We start from the raw sequence: 24,542 nt of genomic DNA, 5'->3' as shown, positions 1-24,542 counted from the left end.
GGACCATGCAGGAGTGAGTTGTCAGTGGAACTGAGGGAACTGGGAGCATCCAGGACAAGGGGAAGAGCTCTGCTTTGGAGTTGAGAAAGGGTACCAGTGGTGGGCCCAGTCATCCATCTCGGCCATGTCCCAAGTGCCTTGCTTTCCCACTGGAAAATAAAAGAAGCAAGGCCATTGATAGAGGGAAGGGGGAATTAAAAAAAGGCCAGAGTAACTAAAGAAAAAAGATAAGTAGAGGAAAGAGAATGGCAAGTGCTGCTGGTTAATTGAAGCTGTCCTTCTACAGAGACTCAATCTCCCTTTTCATCAAGCAGTAAGAGAGAAACTATTTGATGCATCTTGTGACAAAGTCTGAAAGTCGCAGGAAGAGAAGGTAGCCAGAGCTCATTCAGGCAAAGCAGAGGTCACATCCAGAGAAGAAGAGGTTTGCTTGAAGATGTTTTCTTTGATTAGTAAGAATTACCATTCCAAAACATTTGGGTTTTTTCAGTAATTGTTTGACGTGCCATTTTGCCCGTGTATGTACATGTCCATGCACATATACATATAAAAATCAGAAAAAATAGACTACTCATTTGTGCTGTTTGCTTATATAAAAAACAATACTTTCTGTCATGCTCTTGTAGTTAGGGAGCCAATACATGGACATGGTTTCCAGAAGCAGCACTTGCCCATGGACCTCTGTCACAGAGGCTGCACCTTGCCAGCCAGGAGACATTGCTAATCTAGGTGTATTTTCAGGAAAACAATTTGAAGTTTCCCTTTATGTCTGGGACAAATGGGGTTTTGTTCTAACCCCAATGCCTGTCTGAGATTTGTTTGTGAACATCTGGGAGCTCCAGGCATGGGAAGATTGGCGCCGGTGCTTAAAACCTGCTGATATCTGTTGTTTGTTTAGGTGTTGTCTGAGTGTGTGAACATTGTGCTCTTTGCTTCATAAAAGTGGCAGAGTGAAGCAAATAATGAAGAATACATAGAAGTTAAACTTCAGTGCTGAGACCATGTTAATTTTTCACACAAAAAATGAAGTGTTTCCTCGAGTGGTGTGCTGGGGTCTTTTGTTGTGTTCATGTTCCAGTTACAGTAATTATCTGAAATGTTGTTGTTAGGGCTAATATTAAGTACAATTTTCTAAAGATATCACAGCTTTTGTAGTGGAAATGTTTTACTGTACAGGGTACTTAAGAACTTTTCATCTCACCTGTTGTTAAAATCTTACATGGTGTGAAAACCCATAACTTGTTTTAGGATAGCAATGTTAACCAGCAATGCTTTTGAAAAGCATAACAACTACCAACCCATCTCTGGTGTACTAATGTTCTGAGTTGAAACAAATAGGCATAGTAGAAAACTTCAAATACAACAAGCATTTTGTGTTTTTAAAGAGTTTTTTCTTTGTTTACGTGGAGATGTTGACATCTCCTGGAAGAGTGAAACACATTTAACCGACGTGTCTGTTCTCTCTTAGATTACAGAAGTTTGTGGAGCCAAGCGTGTGGGTTATTTTGGTCCTGCTCAGTTTTATATTGCTTTGAAGTTAATTGCAGCAGCACAGTCAGGGTTCCCAGTACGGATTGAGAGCATTAAGAATGGTAAGTAGCAAATTTTGCTTGCAGTGCTATGCACTCGTTTCTCACTTTCTTTAATGCTTGTCAGCTCTCCATGGTGGTAAACTGTTTCTTCTTAAGTTTCTATGAACAATTTTAAGGAGCAGAGAAAGAGTGGAAGGTAATGTTACATGCTCTAAGTGAGTGGTAGAAAATTGCACTGAATTACATATATGGCAGATCTGAGATGAGATCCCCCTCCGGAAAAGGTATTACAAAGAAATGGCAGGAATGACAGATGATCAGTGCAGGAGATGCATTTCTCTCTCACCTTCAGCCTCTAATCTTGACAGCTGTCCAGAGTGTGAGCTGATAGCTGCTTTGGGTGTAGTCACGTTGTGGGGGACTTGGGCAGGTCAAGGAGTCCCTCTGTGCAGGGCAGATTGTAGCACTCATCTGCTTTAGGAAATAATCCTGCTGAAATAAATGGGTAATGGTGATAAAATCATAGTGCATTCTGTGAGTTGGTATGAAAATGTGTATTCGATATATTTTAAAACAGCTTTATTCTTCCCAATGAATAGACAGTAATATTAAATGTACAATTTTTGGTGGAGAAGAAAGCTTCTTGAAAGGGTCTTATCTAAGTGAAGTGAGGAAGAGAGAAAGCAGGTCCCTTTCAGCTGCAAAACCTTGATAGCAAGTTGGAAGGAACTCAGTGTTCTTGGTGATGCACGCTGCCTCAGCAGGGCTCAGGCTTCAAAACACAGGGCTTCTTGCTTGAGCTTGAGCAGGTTTGAGCCCTTAGCTCCAGTATGTCGGGTTGGCATTCAAACCATGCCCTGAGGTTGTGTTTGGGCAAGAATGGTTGCACCATCCCACTGGAGGGGCAATGCAAGCAGCCTCAAGATCAGAGAGAAGGATGGAAAGGCAGGACCTACCCACAGCCCTGCAATCAGGTCACTGCTCCCAGCACAGCTTCTGCTCTGCTGTCCCTGGTGAAGGCCACAAAATGTCACATTCCTGTGCATTACAAGGCTCAGGGAGGGGGTTCCCAGGTCTGCCCCATCCCAGCGAGGGAAGGGCAGAATGGCAAGCACATGCTAACCCGTGTTAGCTGAGCTCCTGCAGTGCAGAGCTCCTGATCAGGTGGAGGGGATCAGATGCAGCTGGAACAGGAGTTTAAACTGAGGGTGAAGAGGAGTGGCCTGGATTTGTCTATTAGTTTTCCTTACAGACACCTTATCCACTCTCTCTTGCATTGCTGTCCTTTTAAAAGATGTTAATTAAAAAGAAAAAAAACAAACAACAAAAACCCCTCAACAAACTAAATTAGAAACCTGAACTGAGACTTACTCTATTTTTTACAAGTCTAGCATATGCAAATAATCCACAAATCTGAGTGAAAACGGGTTCTAACAGTCCTTGTATTGATATCCTGCTTATTTACTTCAGTAAATTTCAGTAAAATTTCAGTAAATCTGCTTCTAGTGCTAATTACATTTTCTCTAGAAAATATATGAGTGCCTTTAGAGAATGGGGTGATTAACATATACCAAACTCCAATTGATTTATTTTTCTTCCTGGTAGTAGCTGTAGGTGTAAAAAATTACAGAGGCAATGGATGAATGGCTTTGCTTGATTTTAAACATTCTGTTAATTTTAATTGTATTGATCTTTTAGGGTGACTGTGCACAAAAACAAATGGTGTTTCTGCAAAATAATTGGGAATTGTCTTAAAGAGTGACAAAGTGTCACTCTCTTGCTCTGCACAGCAGATGCAGCTTGGGACCTTTTGACACAGCTGTCTCTCTAGGACTTGGTGTGATCTCTGAACCCTACCATTTCTGATTTGTTCCTTTTATGATGGCAGTGCTGAGGCTACTGTGATCCTGACTGATGAATTCATCAATCCCACAGTTTCTGTGGGAAACTATTCTTTCATTACAGGCAAGGTTTTGAAGGCAGGAAATGAGTTTGCCGCTTGCTTTAATAACATGCACAAGGCTTACTTCTTTCTCTTTGCATGAAAAGATTATATATTAAGCTAGTGAATGTAGCTTTGTGTAACATTCACATTTTTATTAAGACATAAAATAATCAAAGGAGTCCCACACTTAAAAATGTTACAAAATATAACTAGCAGTCTTTTCTAGATAAATTTTTCATTGGTTTTACAAGACGATACTGCTTGAGGTGCTTCTAATGTTCTGTAGTCTCAATTGAATTTTTCTCTCTCTTAATAAAGAATTGCCTCTGCCACGATTTATGGCGCTGAAAAATGACACTGAAGTACGTTATGGGACTCCAGCAGAATTCCATGGAGTTAAATTTCAGGTTCCACATGCAACTTTGGAAAAAAATTCCTACAAAAGAACAGATGAAGGGGACAAACAGGTAACAGGCTTGTCTCCTTCAGGCCAACTAATCATTATGCATCCTCCTTCTGGGTCCAGTCCTGTAAATGGTTACACTCACATGGGCTTACTCAATTTTCCAATACTAGACAGAAGATGAAATCCTGATGTACAAGTAATCCTCATCATGGCTGTGTTCTGGTTTTGATGCATCCCAGTTGCTTCCCTGAAGAAAATTCTCTATATGAGCTTGTATAAAGATGTCAGCCCTGTAATATTCTGTTTAAGTTCTTCCAGTGTTGTGCTCCTACTTAATCCAGCACTGTTTCTTGGAGAGGAACAGGCAAAAGCAGCAAATAGAAATCTTTCTGTGAAATAGAACAGGAAAGTGAGTGATTTCCCATGGCCAGTATGATCCTTAGTCACTATAGAAATACTGAGTTGGAAGTGAGGTGTTGAATCATGAAACACTATTTTTGGGTGGGGTAAGGCCCCCAGGTTTTCTTTCATTTTTATATCCCCAAGGTACAGTCCAGAAGACATCTGCTTTTCTTTTGTCCTGAGTTAAATATCATCCCAGCATCTGTCGTTCTGAGAGACCAGTTTAATAAAGCATCTAAGGGACATTCGTGTTACCTGTATTTAGGAGAGTAGAGAGCGCTTGTTCAGATACAAGAAGCTTCACAGTGCTGCATAATTCTCAAAAACACTGATTTGCATAATTTTCCCCAGGCTTGACACCTTCTCCTCTGGTACTGTAACAGGTCATGTTGTAAGTGCCTGGTGGAAGCACTTTTATCTTCCCACAACATGTGCGCACATTTATCACACGGTGCGTTGGTGTCAGTAACGGCGTTCCCAGCCCGAGGTCAGCCAGCAGGAGCGAGCTGATGACAAGATACACAGGTGGAATAACAGGATGAGGAAGAAGAGCACGTATTCCTGTCTCTCTCTATGTACTGACACTGTCCTCAAACCCCTGGCTCGATCTGGCTTATCTGTGTTGTGTTATATTTTCCTCTTTATTCAGTAAAATCTTTCAGGATTACATCCTTTTCTCAAGTGATCTCAGTAAGTCAAAGGAAAGAGAAAGCTTTAGGATAGTTACCCAGGGATACCTGCAGATCCATGGTGTTTAAAATACTGATTCAGAGATGTATTTTAATTTTTTCTACCTTTTTTAATATGAAAAATGATCTCCCACAAGGAATGCGCTCACACGATGTAAATTCAAAGCTATCCACTCACGTTGAGCCTTCTACATATACTACTTCAGGCATCTTTGGCAGTAAAATATATTAAGCTGATCATTGTAAAGCTTTGCTATGGCACTGCCATGCTTTACCCCTCAAAGGCTCAGTACCAAATCCTGTCATCTGTTTTAAGCCTTTTCTTGGAAATAAAGGGCCTGAGGATGCTGCAGTGGTTTTTTTCTTGTTTGTCCATCATACTGTATGCACTTGGACCACTTTGCAGCATTAGTTGGTTGTTTCCTATAATTTTTGTCTCAGAATTGTGTTTTGTGTTGGTGTGTTTTCGCAATAGGAACCCAAGTCTCCTCCGATGTCTCCCATTTGCTCACCTCCTGCTTCTCCATCTACTTACCAGAGAATACCCCTAAGTTATGGATATGGTAAAGCAAGGAGTGGCCTGGAGCAGCAGCATGCAGGTAGGATAAAAATGGCAATGCACATTGTATTCAAATATTTTTCTTTTTTTTCCCTTTTTCAGAAGTATCCAAATTCTAAATGCAAGTGACAATCAGCCTAATGCTTTTAAAATTCAATTAGAGTTGTGTTTTGGAAAATTGTTTGATCAATTTATTTTGGCTGTTCAATCCTGTCTTCCTATTCACTTTCTATTAAATTAGATTTATGTGTGACTGCTCACAATTCTGATACCTAATCTCTGCCAAGACTACGTGCAATATAACCCAGTGGCAGAGAGCCTGTGAGTATTGTCAGAGTGCATGAGCATTTTGGTTTCATTAGAGGGGAAGAAAAGCCTGCTCCTGATTTCAGTAGCCACATACTCATTTTCAGATTGGAAGTGAACCTTCCTTTGCAGGAAAGGATAATAATATCTCTGGTTTTGTAACAGAAATAATAATAGGGTGAGAATATAAAAGCAGTCCCACAGTGTAACTTAGGCAATTCAGACAAAAACAAGGCACTGCATAGATGTTCTGTACTTCATTTTGATGCCGTTAGGGTAAGTGGCAAAACATTCGGATTTTAATAAGAGGCTAATGGAGCAGAAGGCAGTTTAACTATGGCTTTACAAGTTCCTGTTAATAGTAAAGCACTTGTGCTCTCATAATTGCAACATGTGACCAAGTTGGTGGCAATAGTAGGCACTGGTGTACACCATCATCTCTTCTGCTTTTCCTTCATATGTTTGCAGTGAATGAAGAGTGGAGCATGCTAGTCCTTCAGCTTTTGTCCTTACTTACAAATGTGTGAATAAAGAGCTGTTCAACATTTTGAAATGGGTACAGCTGTGGTAAGGATGTGTTTGACACTGTAAAGTGGCCTCCACCTGAAAACTGTACTGTTACTGAGTCACAGGCATTCCCCTGCTGCTTAGGTCACCTGCAGCTTGTTCAGAGGTGGGATTAGTTCTGAAATAAGCATACTAGTGAAGTTGTCTTCTGGTACAACACGTATTCTGCCACAGTGAAGAAGACTCATGGCAGGGAGCCCACATTTTGGAGAGCCAGGCAGGGAGCATTTGTCGGGACTGGCTGACCGTGTACCTGTTGAGTGTTCTGCTGGCTTCTGGAACTCTGTCCCAGATCTGTCAGTGCTATGAGGGAGTATTTTGGGTGTTGGGGTTTGTCTTTTTTCTTGTGAATTTGATTGCAAATGTAACTTCCATGAAATTTCTCATGGACTCAGCAGCTATGCAAAGTGAGCAGGGACAGCAGCATCCAGTCCAGCTGTCAACTTCTTCCAGAATTAATTATTTAACTGATCAAATTTTTAAGGTAATAAAATCTTAGAGGTGTAGAACAATGGTTATTTTTCAGAAAGGAATTTTTCCTGTATTCCAGAAAAGGAATCTCTTCCGTTTTAATCCCCCTGGGGATACTGCAGTCAAATGTATTCTCAATGGCAGTGAGTGGTTAACATTTTATGGCCCATGCTGTATCAAGTGTCAGGCCTCATGCAAGACCTTCTGGTTCTTCCTGGCCTTTAAGATTAAGGCCCTTCCAGTTTCCTGAAGAGCACTCCAAAGAGCAGGTGTGTATAGTGCCTGTGCAGGAGGTTCTAGTGCCCCAGCTGGCTGGGCTGTGCTGCAGAACTGACCCCGAAAGTGGACAGGGTGTCTCCAAGGGCAACCCTTTGCACTGCAGCCATGACTATGTACATTTTTTCTTTACAGTTTTGGACGTTTCTCATGCTAGCAAACACACAGTCATGTGGCTTCATGCTTAAATCTCTTCTCTGAGATGTCGACATCTAAGTGTTTCTCACCTTCCACCTTCCTTTTTTTTGCTTTTTTTTTTGTTTGGTTGGTTGATTTTTTTTTTTTTTTGTTTGTTTTGTTGTTGTTGAAATTAGCAGTTACTTGTACAGGAATAAAAAAAATACCAATACAGGAATAAGACCCCTTAGGAAAACAAGGGGGTTAGGGGTGTAATTTTTAATGTCTTCCTGAGCTCAAAATTCTTAAGATTTCTTGGTCTCTTTTTTCATCATGAATCTTTAAGGTTCTGACTATCTAATGCAGACTTCGTAATGGTAACTCTTAAATAGGCTGGCAGCAGTTCTTAGCTCTATAAAGGTTTGCAAGTGAGTTGCCTCTTTGTTTGCATACTTGCCCTATTTTTAAGACATTGTTCCTGAATGTGCTGTTGTGTCACTGCTTACTAGATTTGCTTCAGGGGAGCCTAAGTGACTTATTTTAGCAAAAGAAGAAGTAATTGTTACTTTTTTTTATTAACTTTACTCCAAACAGTGCAAAGTGGTGAGTCATGTATTTTGATTTTCAACAGTACTTAGGGAAGGGAGAGGAAGAGTTTATGGAAAAATAATGATTTGATATTTGATAGCATTGTCAAAACTTTTTTTTTTTTTTGCAGCTCAGTTGAATTATTTCTTATTTAAAATAGATCTTGTGCTGTATGTGGTTATCAGTATATGGATAGTATAAATGCATGGACAGAGGCCATATAAATATATATTTAAATGTGATGAACAGTGATTTCTGTTGTCTAGTAGTATATAACTGACAGTGTCTCTGTAATGTCTGAAGAAAAATGATGCAATGTGAAAGACAAGTATGTGGCTGGAATTTTGTTGTATAAGACAAAATGAACTTTGGTACTCTAATACCAGGTTCACTTGGCAGATACTTGACAAAATGGACTTTAATGCTCTGATACAATGTTCACAAGCTACATTCTTGATCTTGTGGTATTTAATTATTTCTTAAAGCCTAGCAGTATTTTTTTACTGTCCCATCATTTATATATTTCATTTTAAATGTCTAATGTAGCTCCTCATGAAGTCAGACACTCTGCTCACCAGCAAGATGGACCATCATCAGGGAATTATGGAGCCAAATCTGCACTCACTTGTTCAACTCCTAACCGGGTAATGAATTGCATATTTTCCTTTAGTAGTACTACTAATAAAACAATAGAGAAATTTTTTTAAAAAGGCAGAAAAATTCTCACTTTAAGAGTGAAAAGTGTTCTCCATGGTGTTTTTAGACTAGAGATTGAAGTATGCTTTTTTAGTATATGAGGAAAAAAGCTGATGGGATGGAGAAATTAAAATAAGTAATCTAATTAAATTGCTAAAGGTAAGTAAAAGAAAACATTTTCATTTAAAGTACATGAGATTTCACTGAGATTCCTTCTTGATTTAGATTGCTATCTGTAACACATGCACAGTATTTGTGGCTAACATTCTGCACATTTTGATTTTTCACCCCAGTTGGTTAAATTGCACCTTAGACAAAATAAATTAACTTCTGGGCATTTGTTTGTTTTTATGAAAATGGGTCTTATATTTTCCTGCTGGTTGCAAAAGCAGATCTTTCCTGTGTTCCAGTATGCCTGCTGTGCATTTATTATGCAAACAAGTAGTTTGCCCTAAGGAAGGGCAAAGCTCTCTTAAGCAAGAGATTTTGCTACGTAAGTAAGACTCCGAGACTTTACCTTTTCCCGAGTGCTTAGCATGTCATGCTCACAATAAAATGTCACCTGAGCCTCCAAAAAAGATCTACAGGTTGTGTCACATAATTTGTGCTAACTTGAAATGAAATTGGATGCATTTGTGTAGCACTTTGAAATGAAAATTAATTTACAGCTGTATGATGTTGCCTGTTTCAGGGATCTTTTGATGTATTTTAGAACTGGTGTTTTGCATTTGATTCTTGGGAAATAGATATGTCAGAGAAAGGGTTTCACAGCTGATCATTGTTCATTCTTGCCCTCCCTTTTTAAGACTCTTATCATCCAGGCTTAAATATTGAATAGTAATTTATTCCATTTCAACAAAGACACCAGCTGTACTTGCAGCCCTCTTGTAGATAGCTCCACCCAACCTGCAAAAGGTACAGGCCTCCCTTAAACAAGTTAATCAGAGAGCAAAGACAGAGCAAAGATATAATTGGATTCAATATCCTTTTCCTCCAGAATATTCCTTTACCCAAAGGAGGATTTTTACATAAGTCTTGGGAAGTGGTAGAAGTTTGAGGAGGTCTCTAAGGGCTTGTATGTCTCCCTGACTTGGCATAATGAGTGCTGAGTTACTGGGGTGAGCAGGGGTCCAGAACTGGGATATCTCCATAGTTACAGCACCACTCCTAGATTAAATACGTAGTTTCATAGCAAAGATAAATTTTCGTGCACTAAGCTGCATAAATGCAGCTTTAGGTCCTTTACTGGTTCCATCCATTTGAGGTGTACAGGGTGCAGTTCAGGGTTGTAATGCATGGCAGTCAAAGTGGACCTGCAAAACAAATCTAAAGGTAATAAAGTGTGATTTGGACTTACTGTGGTCAGCAGTAGTAAGATTTCCTTTTCCTTTGAGCTTTGGTCATGTAAAACTTTCTTTAATTGCCTGGGCAAAGCTGCCTAATAATAGCTTCAGTTTTAGCAGGTCTGTGTGGCCATTTTGGCTTCTTGTCTTCTGAAAATTTGTCTCTGCTAAATAGAAGATAGTGAATCTGGCTTCTTGAGGTTTCCAGTGCCCTTCTGGTCCCCTCCCTGTGTCTGGTGCCAGTGTCCCTCCCTTCAGTCTCTTTCAGTGGAGCGGGAGCAGCAGGACAGCAGCACCCAGTACTCAGATGACCCTTGGAGGATAACGGAGGAGCAGCGAGATTACTACATCAACCAGTTCAGGTCTCTGCAGCCTGACCTGAGCGCCTTTATTTCAGGTAATTTTTACCAAACACTGTACACATCGAGTAGGGGGACCAGGCTGGGAGGGGAGAATGTTCAGTAAATAAATTCTTTTTTCTCTCAGGCAATGCATTTGTAAGAGTTGATTGTGTTTTCTTTTTAAAGGCAGACTATTCAAATCAGTATTGTTGCCCTCACATTTTCTCCTAAATATCCTGATTTTAGAGAAATAGTTACATCTAAGGGAGAAGTGTTGGCAATTTAGTAAAAATTAAAATGAGCTCTCCATATTTGATGTGCTGTATTTGTGGATCACACCTGCAGTGTATATTGAGTTGAAAGCCCCCTGAGGGTTGTGCTGGCTTATCCAGCAGAGCTGTGGCAGTGTCCGTGTGATGACAGTGATGCATGCAGTTAACTGCCCTGTGCAGTCAAGCCTGAGGGTTTATGGTTCTGGGGGACTGAGATTTTGACCTTTAGGTAATTAGAAGACAATCCTGGAGAGCACACACATGGTACAAGTATTGTTAAGAGCATACTGAGACGGCTCTGATCATATTCAGATTTCCATCCTGAATAGAAGGTCCAGGCTGCTTGTGAGAGGAGTCACTGCTGTGTACAGACGGGTGGTCTGACAAGGAACATATCACAGGTTTTAAATTAAGGCAATTGTAATGAGCCCTACTGTATCACTGGGCTTCAAGGGGCTTAGATCCAGCCAAAAGTTTAAAGAAATGATCTGCTGCTAACTGAAAATAGTGCTTCAACAGTTCTTCACTTCAGTTAAGTGTCCTTCATGCAGTTTGCTTCAAAGAGGAAATGGTTGTTCAGCATTGGTTCTTTCCCCAGTGGTTGCCCAAGGAGAAGAGGATTATCATCCCAGAAGTCTGCTTTGTTTCCTTATGATTTCTAAACCTGTACCCAGGAAAGGCTTCCAGGGTACTCCGACAGCCTGTGCATATGAGATGGTGAAGAAGTGGATTTGTTAACTAGGAGAAAAATGAGAAGGGCTGCTATGGCAGGGTGAGTGAGGATGCCTGCTGTAGGACAGGAGCTGTGTGCTGCCTGAATCATCTGTAGTTCCTCTTTTCTTGCTTTTTCCCCCTCCATAAAATTTTCACTGCCAGGAAAAGTCATGGTTGAAGCAGCATCTTGGGAGAGCAGTGCAGATATCAAAGCACTGTACTGCCATAGACATGACTTCTGGGTGAAGCAGGGCTCTTTGTGTCTGTTATTTCATCATTGGTGACATACTTATTATGCAGGTTAGAGTTACTAGTACTAAAGTGGGTTTCCCTGTATTTATTTTTCCCATATGGAGGGAATGAAGAAATGAGGTCAACAGCTCTGTCTGGCTCTCTCTGTCATTTACTCAGAAGGAGACAAATGGTCCAACATCTACAGTAGCATCCGATTAATCTGAGCATCTCTGAAACGTAAATTAACTGTCTGCTTCTGGCATGGCAGACCTGGTAAAAGGGAAGAATATGGAGAATTAATTTCCAGTGGTTGATGAGGCATGCTTTCCCAACAGGTTCTGTAGCAAAGAATTTCTTCACAAAATCAAAGCTGCCCATCCCAGAACTTTCTCACATCTGGTGAGTACTCTAATAGTGTTGGGGATGTGTATCATGCTTTTTTTAAAAGATGCTTAATTTAAGAGTTCTTGTTAAATTTTAAAAGTGTCTTCAGTTATAATTATTGCTCTTATCTCCAGAATCACTTTGAGGCCCAAGCAGCAGGGTGCTCATTGATCTTCCTGACACACTTGTTTTCTGGAGAGGTGTTCGCCTACTCAGCAGGACTGGGAAGGTTTGAACAGCGACATAAGCTGTTCTTAAGAATATTGTAAGCAGCATCATTAGCTCAAAGAATTGGTATTTTTCATGAAATGACACAGAGGAGAAGCACCTCTGGAATGTCTTAGATGCGTTGTTGATTTTATGTTTCTGTCTCTGTTCTGTCAGAGGAGGCCTAATTAAACAACTACATAATTCATTAGTGCTTTTCTAATGAACCAGTGCAACTACTTTTAATGAGCTTATTGAGAAACAATTGCGGATGGAACTGTACATGATAAAATTTGACAAGAATTCTATTATATTTTCTTAAACAACATGGTGCTTTGTAATCTGTTGTCATCCTGGCATCTCTGATAGGAGGAACAAACAGTTTTAAACATGGATCAGAAATGCTGATAGTGATTTTATTTTTCATATGCTTTTATGAAGAGAGATGAGAAGAAAAGCTTGCAAGAGCCTAAACATCTGTCAGGGTCAAAGGATATGTCTGGAATCTTTTCAAAGCGGATTGTCACTTGTGAAAATAAAAAAAAAAACCAACAACTGAAGAAACGTAGTGCTGGGGGAAGTGGATATTGGAATTTAAATTTAAGATTACTTAAAAAGAATGGATTAACCTAATATGTTAGCAAAACAGATTTTATTTCTATTGCTGGCGCAACTTGTTCTCAGTGTAGCATGTCAAGAAAAGTATTCCTTTCTAGTAGATAATTGTAATTTTGTGGCAATGTGATTTATCAGGTTGTGTTGCTGTGTTAAACGCATGGGATGTTTCAGTCCTTGTCACTATAACCGCCACAGCTTGAGAACTGTGTGTTACTTTGAAAGAGTAAGAAATTATGTGTTTATTTTAGACCATGTGCCCAAGATAAAATATTTCTCAATTTTTGCAAAGAGTTAATTTATAAAATTGAATTACTGGATTTCTGAAGTTCAGCTTTAGTGTTTGTGAATCATGCTAGAGTTAGAGAGAGCCGCTTAATGAGAGGTTAACAGTATTTAAACTTGTCAAGGGCATTAATTTTGCTCTTTTTTAAGGTTAGTCAATGGTGCTAAGTAATCATTGCTAAAGTCCATATTTAACTTTCTCTGCTTGAACTGTTTTAAGATCCTGCATGAATTAGCCAAAAGTGCTTCCAACCACTGGAAGGTTAATTTCACCCTTGGAACAATGTGCACTTGCAGCTCAGAAGGCCAACTGCATCCTGGGCTGCATCAAAAGAGGTGTGACCAGCAGGGCAGGGGAGGGCATTCTGCACCCCTACTCTGGCAAGACCCCACCTGGAGTGCTGCATCCAGCTCTGGGGTTTCCAGCATAAGAAGGATGTGGACCTGTTGGAGTGAGTCCAGAGGAGGTCCACTAAGTTGATCACAGGGCTGGAGCACCTCTCCTAAGAAAACAGGCTGAGAGACTTGAGGCTGTTCAGTGTGGAGAAGAGTCAGGGAGACCTAGGAGCTTTTGAGTACCTAACAGGGTCCACAAGAGAGCTTGGAGAGGGACTTTTCACAAGACCATGAAGTGATTGGCTGAGGGGGATTGTCTGTAAGATAAAGGAGGGCAAATTTAGATTAGATACTAGGAAGGAATTCTTTACCATAAGGGTCATGAGCCTTTAGAACAGATTGCCTAGAGAGGTTGTAGACTCCCCATCCCCAGAAGTGTTCATGGCCAGGCTGGATGGGGCTTTGAGTAACCTGGTCTAGTGGAAGCTTCCCTGCCCATGACCAGGGAGTTGGAACTAGATGATCTTTGAGGTCCCGTCTCACCCCAACCACCCTAGGATTCTATAAGTATAGGTTATATATTTTACATTCTAATATACACACACCATCATATTCAATGGCACGATGTATTAAAGAAATGTACTTCACTGAAAAGGAAAAAAGTGGCAAGTCAGTATTAAAAAATCAGCTTGCTTCATCTTCCCTGAGAAAAATGTGCAAGTCAGGATCAAGTACATGCAACAGAGATCCTTGTCCTGTGTTAAAATATCCCTTCTCAGAGTTGCATTTTTGTCTCCCCTGTGATGTTTCTGTGAGGTAACAGCTTGGAAAACCTGTGCCCGTTTTATCCACAGGGAGCTGAGTGACGTGGATTGTGATGGGGCTCTGACACTCCCAGAGTTTTGTGCTGCTTTCCACCTTGTGGTTGCCAGGAAGAATGGTTACCAGCTGCCTGAGACACTGCCAGAGACACTGCTGCCCGAGTACCTTCAAGCAGGTAAAGTTCCTGCGGCAAGTCGTGTCCCTGTAGCCATCTCAGAAATCCAGTATGTGTGTTAGACAGGTTCCTTTTCCATCTGGGAATGAGGTTCTGTGCTGTGTAATGATTCTCCAGCTGCATTTAAGGCATGTGTTTTTAACTGGGTTTATGAGGTGATGGCTGAAGAAGTGATCAAAGCATGAAGATAGGTATGCAGAGTGTAGCAGTTACCTGCCAATTCATGTCTGACCCTTGGCTCCACTGTGCTTCAGGTGTCAGGATAGCTGAGGAGGCAGATGACTACCTGTAAAGCTAAGGGAATCCAGCAATGGCTTTAAACTGGAAGAGGACAGGTTTATGTTAGATTTTAGGAAGAGATTGTTCACTGTGAGGGTAGTGAGATGCTGGAACAGGTTGCCCAGAGTAGCTGTGGATGCTCCACCCCTGAAAATGTTGAAGGCCAGGTTGGGTAAGGCCTAGAGCAACCTGATCTGGTGGGAGGTGTCTCTGCACATGCAAGGGGAGGTTGGAACCAGATGGTCTTTAAGGACTCTTCCAATCCTTTCTATGAATCTGTGACATAGCTTTTAATTCTTTTGATGGCTTTTCCTAAAAGTATCTGTCTCTTGAAGATTGGTTAAAACTGATACTAGGCTGCTTTAGAACTTAATATGCTAATGTATTTTGTTAGATACAGATACTGGTTGTATCAAAGGTTGATTTTTTTGTAATTTATTTTATGTAATCCACAAATTCTTCTGTAGGTAGTTTGCATTAATGACAGGAGGATTACAATAATTTGTGTGGCACAAGGATGAATTAATCCAAAATACAGCATACTTCAGTAACAATGTGCAGTGAAAGACCTGCCCTTTCATTTGTTCTCTTCAGTTATGTCTCTTCTAATTATAAATGAATGTTGAAATGTATACTATTGCATCTAAAAAGTGTGCATGACTCTCGAGGGCAAGGAGGATTAATCACAGATGATAATTACAGTGCTAAGGGATAATATTTAAGACCTAATAAAATCTCTATTAAATTTGATGACACTGAATATATTAAAAGGCAGGAAAAGAACAAATCAAGCTGCAGTTAGGAAAATTAAATGTTGACCCTGTATCAGATTTGTGAAATAATTTCTGATGGAGTCATGTTCCCTGTAATCCACTATATTCATATCAAAAGCAATAAGCTCCTGGAAAACCTGCACTTCCAAATCTTCATCACTTTTAGTCTCTCTACTTACATTCCCCTGTCATAATTACAGCTACCCTTTACCCCCCAGGACCACCACTTTGTTCACTACTTTCATGCCTGGTCTCATTATAAATTGGCTTGTAAACTCATCCATTCAGGTTCCTCCTGGTGTGTCCTCACATTGAGCCCTTTTGGGTAAAACTGCAATGGAAATAACTGTCTCTAGTAGCAGGGAATCATTATGTCAATGGGAGGAATATCATGGTAAGCATGGTTCCCTAGTAGTCCTCTTTTTCCCTGTTTGTACCTTTCAGCACAAGTTCTACCATTTTCTTAGATGATTATTGTTTCATGCTGTTGCATGAAACCAACCATTTCAAGGAAATTTACATGGAGGAGGTGAAAGAGCTAATTATTTCATGTGGGTCCTTTAAATACCCCAGCTAATAAACTAGTTCTGATTAATTTGAGGGTCTGAAAATATCTTGTGCTCATTCTGCTACTTGGTCAGGATTCATAAATCTGTCTTAAGAAAGACTTGCATTAATAAAAAACAGAATACCTCAACACACTGTAAATCTGTGAATCACAGAAAAGCATAGAGTCCTGGTTGTATTACTTCTGAAATACTTCTGATAAGTGTGCAAGTGCCTCATACAGTTACCTAAAATGTAAAAAGCAATTTTCTGGAGAAAACCTGTGTTTTCATGTTTTCACAATTTGATTTCTGTGAAATTTAGAATTTCTTTCAATATTTTTTGGCTTCTCAGGACCCCCATGAAGATTACTAGAAACTTGTTTTTCATTAAGTTTTTGTGTTAGTTTCAGAATGAGGCATAATTTGGTTCAATTTAAGTGCTTGCATCTGATAAGAGTATCGTTAAAGCTTCAAAAAACTTGGAGCAAAAAAAGCATTTAAGAATGCATTAATCTTGCTAGTTTTATGACTTGTACTGTAAACTACAAGCACAGCTGGTCCAAATGCTATCTTGGCATAGTTCCATTGACAATTTGGCCCACCACCTTCTTTATGGAAAGTTTTTATTAAAACTAATTTGCAGAATCTCAAAAGCTATTTGCCCTATGTGTAACCCACTCTACTGTAAATTAAGACAGATTTCCAAGAGCTTAATTTATTGAGATGAAATAGATGCTAGCCAAAAACTAGAAATATGGTTATTCTGCCTTTTGATATATTGATCTTTAAAAAAAGATGTTTTCCAGCTCATAAGATAGATTTATTTTGGAGGAACTAACTCCAGAGTGATAACAGCAGAAGGTCCTGGGCTTGTGAAATAGAAATTGGCTGTTGTGAATATTCCTTTGAGAAGTTAGATGTGATCTTTTTCCTTTTTTTCCCCCTTGCTCTCAATGTTGTTTAGTTGAAGGTGGTATATACTACAGCATCCACTGCATTTAGTGCTTTGCTTTTTGCTGGCCTTCAATTTTAGTGTATAATTTAGATTCTGCTATACTTTTCAGTATTCAAATAGTCAAAATTGCTGCAGGTGAAGGTAATGTAAGTGCCTTTAACATTGCTAAGAGAACAAGGTATAAACTATAACATCAACTAAGTTGATACTGAATTGGGAGAAGGAAAAATTTCTTCCAAATGTCACCATTATTTCTACAACAGAAATTATACATGCTGTCCCTTTCATGACACTGCCTTACTTAAGATGCAAGACAGAAAGATTTTCTTTATGGTGTTTTGTCATTCATGTCTTACAGATCAGGTCTGAGGTGAAGAAATGAAGGGCAAAATTATGCTAGAACAGGTTTCTAAAAAGTGTGTATTAACCAAAGACCTGTTTTGGCTCTGTTTGGTTTTGGGTTGGGTTTTTTTTTTTGTTTTTGGGGTTTTTTGTTTGTTTTTTTGGGTTTTTTAACTTTTTTTTTCTTCTTCTTTCCCTGCAGCTTGTTTGAAGCCCATGCGTGACTGTGCTCTGTTTGATTCTTACTCTGAGCCATTGCCAGGCAGTCAGCAGCCTCGGGACTTGAGTCGGACCGAGGTGAGAAGGCGTAAGCAGGATCCTTCCCTTGCAGAGGGGAGGGGGCTGGACCAGCTTCACTCAGACTGTGCTGTGGGAGCAGCACAGCTGTGAGGCTCTGAGAGGACTTTATGAGTCTCTAAGCTTCTTGTTAAGCCATCTCAAACCCCCATCTCACCCTGTTCTTCTGTGTGTAGAAAGGGCTGACAGGCTTTTCAAAAGATATTCCCACATAACAGAGCTCACAGTAGTCATTGAGGGGCTTGTGAGATCCTGGAGTCTGCAGAGAAATAGACTCTACCTGCTGGTGTCCTGCAGGGCTACTGCAGGAGGGGCAGTGGGACACATGGACAGTGCTCAGGTAAAGTTCTGCTGAGTCTGAATTGGCTGAAAATGTGAGGCTTCCGGCACAATTTTAGAATCATAAAATTATGTAGTTTGGAAAAGACTTCCAAGATCATCGATTCCAACTGTGAGCCCAGCACTGCCTTCTTTCAGATAGTTGTAGAGAGCAATAAGGTCACCCCTGAGCATCCTTTTCCTCAGGATAAACAATCTCAGTTCCCTCAGCTGCTCCTTTTGTGCTCTGGACCCTCCACCAGCTCCATAGCCCTTCTTTGAACACACTCCAGTGTCCTTGCTTGTAGTGAGGGGCCCAGAACTGAACACAGTAGGTTTGGTTGGATGGAACAGAGGCTGTGGACTAGATCTCCAGAGGTCCCTTCCAAACCCAATTGTTGTGTGATTGCGTGAAGACTGCTGTGAGAAAAACTGAATTAAGGAGAAAAGTTTAACACTGAGGTTAAAATCTGAAAATTTAATGACCCTATAAAACTGAACTAATCATGGCCACTGAGTTGTGCCTCAATATTGCAACTCTCAATATATGTGCTGTGGGATTTAAAGGTTTAGTGCTAAGGTAGTTAATCAAATGGCAGACTGACTGTGGGAATCAGCCCTAATGACACTGCTTCCAAGTTTAAAAATAATGAGATGTCATGGCAGCTCAGCAAGGCTGTTCTCCAGCTATTTCCTCCCAGTGTCTTGCTCTGGGGAGTCCCTGGATCAGAACCCAGCTGTTCCCTCATCAAATCCATTTTGGTAGTGGTACCACCAAACAGAATCTCCTAAGCTTCGATGGAGTACAGCGTTGGGCAATGCTGCAGCCAGCACTCTGAGCACCAAGTGTATATTCTGGAACTTTTAAAAATATGTGGTGTCCCTGGGAGGTGTCGTTCATCCTAGAGCAGCTCGACCAAAGCACAGCAGTCACGCTGGGCTTTGGAAGCATCCTGCTGGTCTGGTAGTGCAGGGTGCTGGTATGTTGGCTGCATGGTCCTTTACCAGAACAGCCTAATCCCTCATTTATGGCCTTATTTTGGGTGACTTGCAACCTAAAGTATAAAAGAAGACATAATACAGAATTAAATTACATTTTAAATGTAAGAGTATAATTATGCATCTTTCATACACATAATTAAAAACCTTCAGTTTACATTGTCCAAGATTAATGGACTTTAAAGTCTCCTCAAAACTGATTTGAGAATGATTTTCTCTTGATTTTTTTTGTTCAACTTACGTTTTTACATTCAAAATTAATACACTGAATGAGTATCGTTTGGAAGGTCAGTAATTCATCTTCCATTCATCTCCCTCAGTGGGAAGTGCAGCAATTCACTGTTGCAATTTCATTTGTATCTTGGCTAGTTGAGGAATTATACTTTAAATACTTGATCAGTACATTAAAAATATTATATTATCAAGGCAATCTGTTATCAATGCAATCAATGCATTACCTTCATGTCTTTTTCAATTTCCACATATCATCCATTCAGGTATTGAATTTCATTGCAGACAACTGTTTTTACTGTGACTGCTGAGCTACAATAGTGCAGTAAAACGGGAAAAGTTCCTGAATGCATTCATAAAGAAAATAATGGCAGGAGACATGTCACCTGCATGCTAGGCTTTGTTTAACTTGCAAAATGCTCCAAGGCTGCTGATATTATGCTTGAGAATTACAAGGCTGACTGATTTTTATTTACCAGGCAAGTTTTGTCTTCACAGGTTTGTTTTTTTTCTCAAGTTTTTGTCTCCCACTCTCCTCTGGTTCTTTTCTACAGGCTTTCTCACTGCCAAAATCTCAAAATTAAAACATGCCTAAAATGACTGGCTGGGGTTCCTCTGAGCTCCCTCAGAAATGTCATGCTCACAGTTCACTGAAATTTCTGAAAGTTGTACCATCAATTAAAGCATGGACTGAGTTAGGTCTGTGGCCTCATGTTCTTCACTTGAGGGCTAGCTATGGTTGTGAAGTGTTTTCGTACATTTTCAGAGTCCTCAAGCCATATTTTTTCTGAAAATTCTCAGAAATATTTCTCAGAAGTATCCCATTCCTCAGAAACTTTATAAAACAGATGTCACAGACCTTTACAGTGGAGTTTTCCTATTTGAGCTACTGATTTGAGATTTTTGTCGTCTTTAAAAATGTCTATGAAATGTAGGTTTCTCAATTCATTTGTTTAGGCCAAATTTATTTCAGGACATTTTTAGGTCAAACCCCTTCCATGCTCCCTGGGACAAAACCAGCATCACTTAATATTTAGAGAAGTTTAGGGTTTCTGACATTTGCTTTAGTGTTTTATTTGGTTGCAGAGCGTATCCTTGTTCTTACAGATAATGGAGGTAGAATTTGTTCCAGATTCCATCTTGTGGGCTACACAGCAGAAGCTCCAAGAACAATAAATGCCTGTAAATTGCTGCTGAAATAATAGAAAATTAAGGAATAGGACTGGGGAGAAATTCCCTGTTTTCCTGTCAAAGGCCTGAATGGTCCTCCAACAGACCTGCTAATGGAATTTGTTTTTCCCATATCAATGGCTGCATGTTGAAAGAAAAGAGTAGTTGAAGGATCAGCCACATCAGCCAGGAGCCTTTAAAGCATAACCACCAGACTCTGCAGTACAGCTGGAGTTTGGGCTAGAGAGACTTTTCTCATGGAGACTGGAGGAGGTTTCATCCATCCTAACACAGGTGTTACATATGGCTCTGTTGGGAGAAATCTCTCCTTACACATAGTCCTTATCTCCTTGTGATTCACTGTGGGAGTGCTCTTCTAACTGATTTCAGGTGTGCAACTGCTGTACCTTGAAAAGCAGAGTTGTATTGTCTTTCTGTAGGTCCTCCATGCTTTACCTGACAAAGAAATTGTGGTGCAAGAGCAAATGTCTCCATTATTTGTGTTGATCTGTATTCTTAAATATTTGACTGTGGAAAGGTACAAGAATGAGCTATGACAATCAGTGTAATTAACAAATCTTCTTTCTTCAAGAAGTCATCAGCTGGAGAGGTACCTGATAACTCTGCCCTGTTACAAGATGTAAAGAAAGATGACAAACAAGGTATTCAAATAAATAACTTTTTTTTTCCATTGGGGATTAAATTATGTGTCTTTTTAGTAAGCCCCTATGTTTGCTGAGAGAAGCAATGGTATGTTTAATTTTTAAGCTGGTTATGTGTTGCTGTGGATTTAAAGAGACAACTCAGAGCAGCTGAGTTGAAGACAAATAAATAGAGGGGTTTGCTTCAAAATTAGTTCTATCATACGTGAATGATATCAAATGGACCTTCTAAAATATGTCTAGTCCTAAGGCAATTAATTTTGCATTTCTTACTTATGCAAAATTTTAATTGTTATCAGGAATTTTTTAAGAATAAAGATTATGCTGTGCCAAATCTTGAATTTCCATTTTTGCAAGAAACATCAACACTTCAAAATCAGGTTTTATTCCTATTTGAAAAAAAAAATCCCTGTATTTTCTTACAAAACAAAAGTTTTAGTCAAATTGAACTGAAAAGACTTGATTCATTCATTTAATTTCATTTGAAATCCACCAGCAGCAAAAGCCAGGTGAAATTGAAGTGATCTTTCTCTTTTTCCATGCAGTAGCTTCTGTGGCTTCCAAAATTGGCACCAGATCATCACACACCCCTTCATTCCCTTTATATTCCCTTTTCCCAATTCCTACTTGCTGTCCCTCAGTTGTAGAAACAAAACAGTTGTGGGTATTTTGTTGCCTGACTCTCAGAGCTGCAGATTATGTATTAATAAAAATAAAAAATATATTGGCCACACGTTAAGGTTGTGTCAGAGACCAGGTAGTCCACATTCCTGATTCCCCTTCCACACTCAGGTATGACAGAGTTTGACAGATTCCCAGTGTCCCTATTTCAAAGAAAGTTTGTCAGGAGTTGATGTGTGTTTGTAAAACATATTGCTACGTCAGCGTATTCCAAGAAATCAGTGTTTTGTTGACAAGGTTTGTTATGTTGTGAAATGTATAATGAACCAGAGGACTTGAACCTTGAAGGTTATTGCTTTGAAATGTCTACGGAGGATTTACTTTTTACTAAGGGAATTTTTTTCCCCGTTTAGATGATGAAATTGTTCTTTGATTTTGTAGCTGACATGTGAAGTTGTGTAGGAATCTGTTTTGAGACATGCAGTCTCCTACAGGGCTGAAGATATGCTGTATTTATGACACAGATTGCCACCTTTTCAGCCAAAGAACAAATACTTTTGTTCTACCTTTTATTGCTATTTTGACAAACATGAGAGCAGATGACTCTCCCGACTGAGGGGATCTCCCCAGAAGTAACGAACCTGCAGTTCAGGACAGTAGAAGCAATTTTTCCTGCATTTTTGAAAGTACACAAGTAAATTAACTTCACTTAGTCAGGTTATAATGTAGTTGCATTTGGAAGATAATGAAAACTGAGCTGGGTTACAGGACCCAGAACTTTTCCCACATGTTTTGTTTGATAAAGGCAGGTCACAGAATCACAGAGCAGGTAAGGTTGGAAGTGACATCTCGTTCAACCTTCCTGCTAAAGCAGGGTCATCCTAGAGCAGTAGAGATTTCATTCCAAGTGGTCATTTAACACTGAGATTACAGTACGTCCAAATACACTATGGTGCATTAAAAACTCCTTAAGAAAGTCATTAGAAAGGATGCGTAGGGAAATATGGAAGGGGAATAGCAACTCAACCCCACAAATTCTCAAAATTTGAGATTATTTGGCAACTTGAGCATAGGTTTTTCTGTTCTTGACTTTTGTGCTCTTAGAAATCATTACTTATTCGAGTGCTTAGGTTTTCTGAGGGTATTTGGCTACTTTTCAAGTATGTTTGGCGTTATAAGATGGCTAATACCAGTTTAGGTGTTCCTTTCTGAGAGCTGATACTTGTAGATTTTAAAAGTAATTATGTTTTTTTTTTCCTTAAGCTCTTAAAGTAAGCACTACTCTCAAAACTATACCAAAGGAATTCCAGCACTTGACTGTGAAAACAGGTAAGGAAAAAAATGCCATGTGTTACTTGCATAAGAATTTTGATCAAGTATTTCTGTATCACAGTAACCCTAAATTAGTGTAACTTGATTAATTTTTGAAAGAACTTTTTGCTCTTGTACTATTTTCCTACTGAAATTAGCTTTTACCTCATAATTACTACTATTTATAAGATAAATATGAATTACTACTTCACCGTGTCAAAAGGTTTTCTTGCTTTCTTTCCCTCACTGTTAGTGTGTTGGTTCTTCCTGCATGGAAACTGTTCTTACATAGCTATTTTAAAGAGTCTGAAATTTTTCTGTGCTACAAGCAAGATACAGGAGTGTGGATATTGTACCTCTTGGTAAAACCTCATCTAAAGTATAGAATAACTATGCAATGTGCTGGTAACTATTCTGAAATGGCCTGTTTCTTTGTGAAAGCTCAGCTTTCCTATTTTGTGTCAAGCAGTTCCAGGACAGAGAGCCTTTTGGAAACACAGACCTTGAGGCACTTAAGACACTGACGCAAGCTTTTGACTCAGGGCTTGTTTCTTTGTTGAAACCACTCCTGATTTTTCTCTCTCTAGCTCCAGCATACATTCCTGGTTCCTATCGTTCTGGAAAATGTTATTTTTGGAACAGCGTATGTCAAAATTACTTAGTTGCTCCAGAAACTTCCCCTGCATTCAGTTCAGTTCATCAGATCTCCCTTGCCTTCCTCTTTGTTAATCTCTTCCTACAGCAGTAAGAATGTTTGTAAGCCCTCCCTGGTCCCAGTCAAGCTAAAATCTTGCTTTCTTTTCCTTTTGCATAAACGTTTTCACTCGTGAAGATATCCCTGATTAAGAAAATGGACCCCACATGTTTGTCACAGCAGTTTTGTCTTATAGCTCGATTTATTCATGGCTGCTCAACAGCTGCATGCTTCATTTCCCAACTCTTTTTTTCCTGGCTTCTTCCCAAACACTTGGCAGCTGCCAGATTTGCTATCTTCAGCTCCTATTCTCAAAAGATTCCTGCTTCTCCTTCACACACACACACACACACGCACACTCTTGCACATCCCTCTCAGGGAAAGGGTACGATGGTTGCATGACTTTCAGTTCTGTTCTCCTTCCCCCTGCTTTTGCCCAGGAGCACAGGGGTGTTTTACTTTCAGTTCAGCAATTCCATCTTTAGTCTATTTAGGAATAAAACTTACAGTCACCTGCGCATTTCCTTTGCCACCAACCTCCTTCCCCCTGTCTTTCATCTCCTAGTCATGGAGGTCTTCCCAACGCTGCTGTGCTCCTCCAGCAGCATTGCTGTGTTTGTTTACCAAGGGGGACAGTGGCAGAATTTCGCTCCATCATCACAGCTCCTGTCACTGCAGGGCTTCCACTCTTGCTGTGCAGCACATTGAGGATTTGAGCCAGCACTTTCTCAGGTTGCGTGCTACAACTGATGTGAAAAGTAGAAATGTTTATCTGTCCTGTGGATTAGATGCAGCACAGTACTTGAGTGGTTGTTTCAGAATCAGCCACCATTCTGAAAGGTCATTGTAATCATTAACCTTCAGCATGAAAACTCATTTGAGATGAAGTGGGAGAAATTTTACATGCTTCTTTGCTTATTCATTTGGGCTGTTTATGTAAACGCAGGAAAGATGAGAGTGTGTGAAAGTTTTCTCTGCTGTCAGAAGGTCTAGAAATTTGAAATCAGTAAGAACTTTATATGCTCAACATCTCTGAATATCTGGCCAGTTTATTTAGACT

The 24,542-nt window shown here is 39.8% G+C and overlaps 1 protein-coding gene and 1 long non-coding RNA gene across 3 annotated transcripts in view; both read left to right on the top strand.

Annotated features, from left to right (window-relative positions):
* Positions 1-24,542, top strand: part of LOC146444257 (uncharacterized) — a 271,742-nt gene that overhangs the window by 209,328 nt on the left and 37,872 nt on the right. The gene's annotated exons all lie outside the window — the stretch shown is intronic.
* The window catches only part of REPS2 (RALBP1 associated Eps domain containing 2), a 93,474-nt gene that overhangs the window by 32,571 nt on the left and 36,361 nt on the right, over positions 1-24,542 (top strand). Inside the window, exons 2-11 of one of the 2 annotated variants that reach the window (XM_085051475.1) lie at positions 1,469-1,592; positions 3,796-3,944; positions 5,450-5,573; positions 8,405-8,502; positions 10,156-10,294; positions 11,794-11,857; positions 14,140-14,282; positions 17,382-17,476; positions 20,790-20,856; positions 22,741-22,806. In XM_085051475.1, coding sequence (XP_084907601.1) covers positions 1,469-1,592; positions 3,796-3,944; positions 5,450-5,573; positions 8,405-8,502; positions 10,156-10,294; positions 11,794-11,857; positions 14,140-14,282; positions 17,382-17,476; positions 20,790-20,856; positions 22,741-22,806 — 1,069 coding nt within the window. Of the gene's footprint in view, positions 1-1,468; positions 1,593-3,795; positions 3,945-5,449; positions 5,574-8,404; positions 8,503-10,155; positions 10,295-11,793; positions 11,858-14,139; positions 14,283-17,381; positions 17,477-20,786; positions 20,857-22,740; positions 22,807-24,542 lie in introns of both variants that reach the window. The other variant, XM_085051464.1, reaches the window with a different exon arrangement.

The sequence above is a fragment of the Lichenostomus cassidix genome, chromosome 1 (assembly GCF_008360975.1).
Source record: "Lichenostomus cassidix isolate B80296 chromosome 1, HeHo_3.0, whole genome shotgun sequence".
NCBI lineage: Eukaryota > Metazoa > Chordata > Aves > Passeriformes > Meliphagidae > Lichenostomus > Lichenostomus cassidix.
Note: the sequence above shows the minus strand (reverse complement) of the source record. Positions and strands in the feature narration are given on the sequence as shown.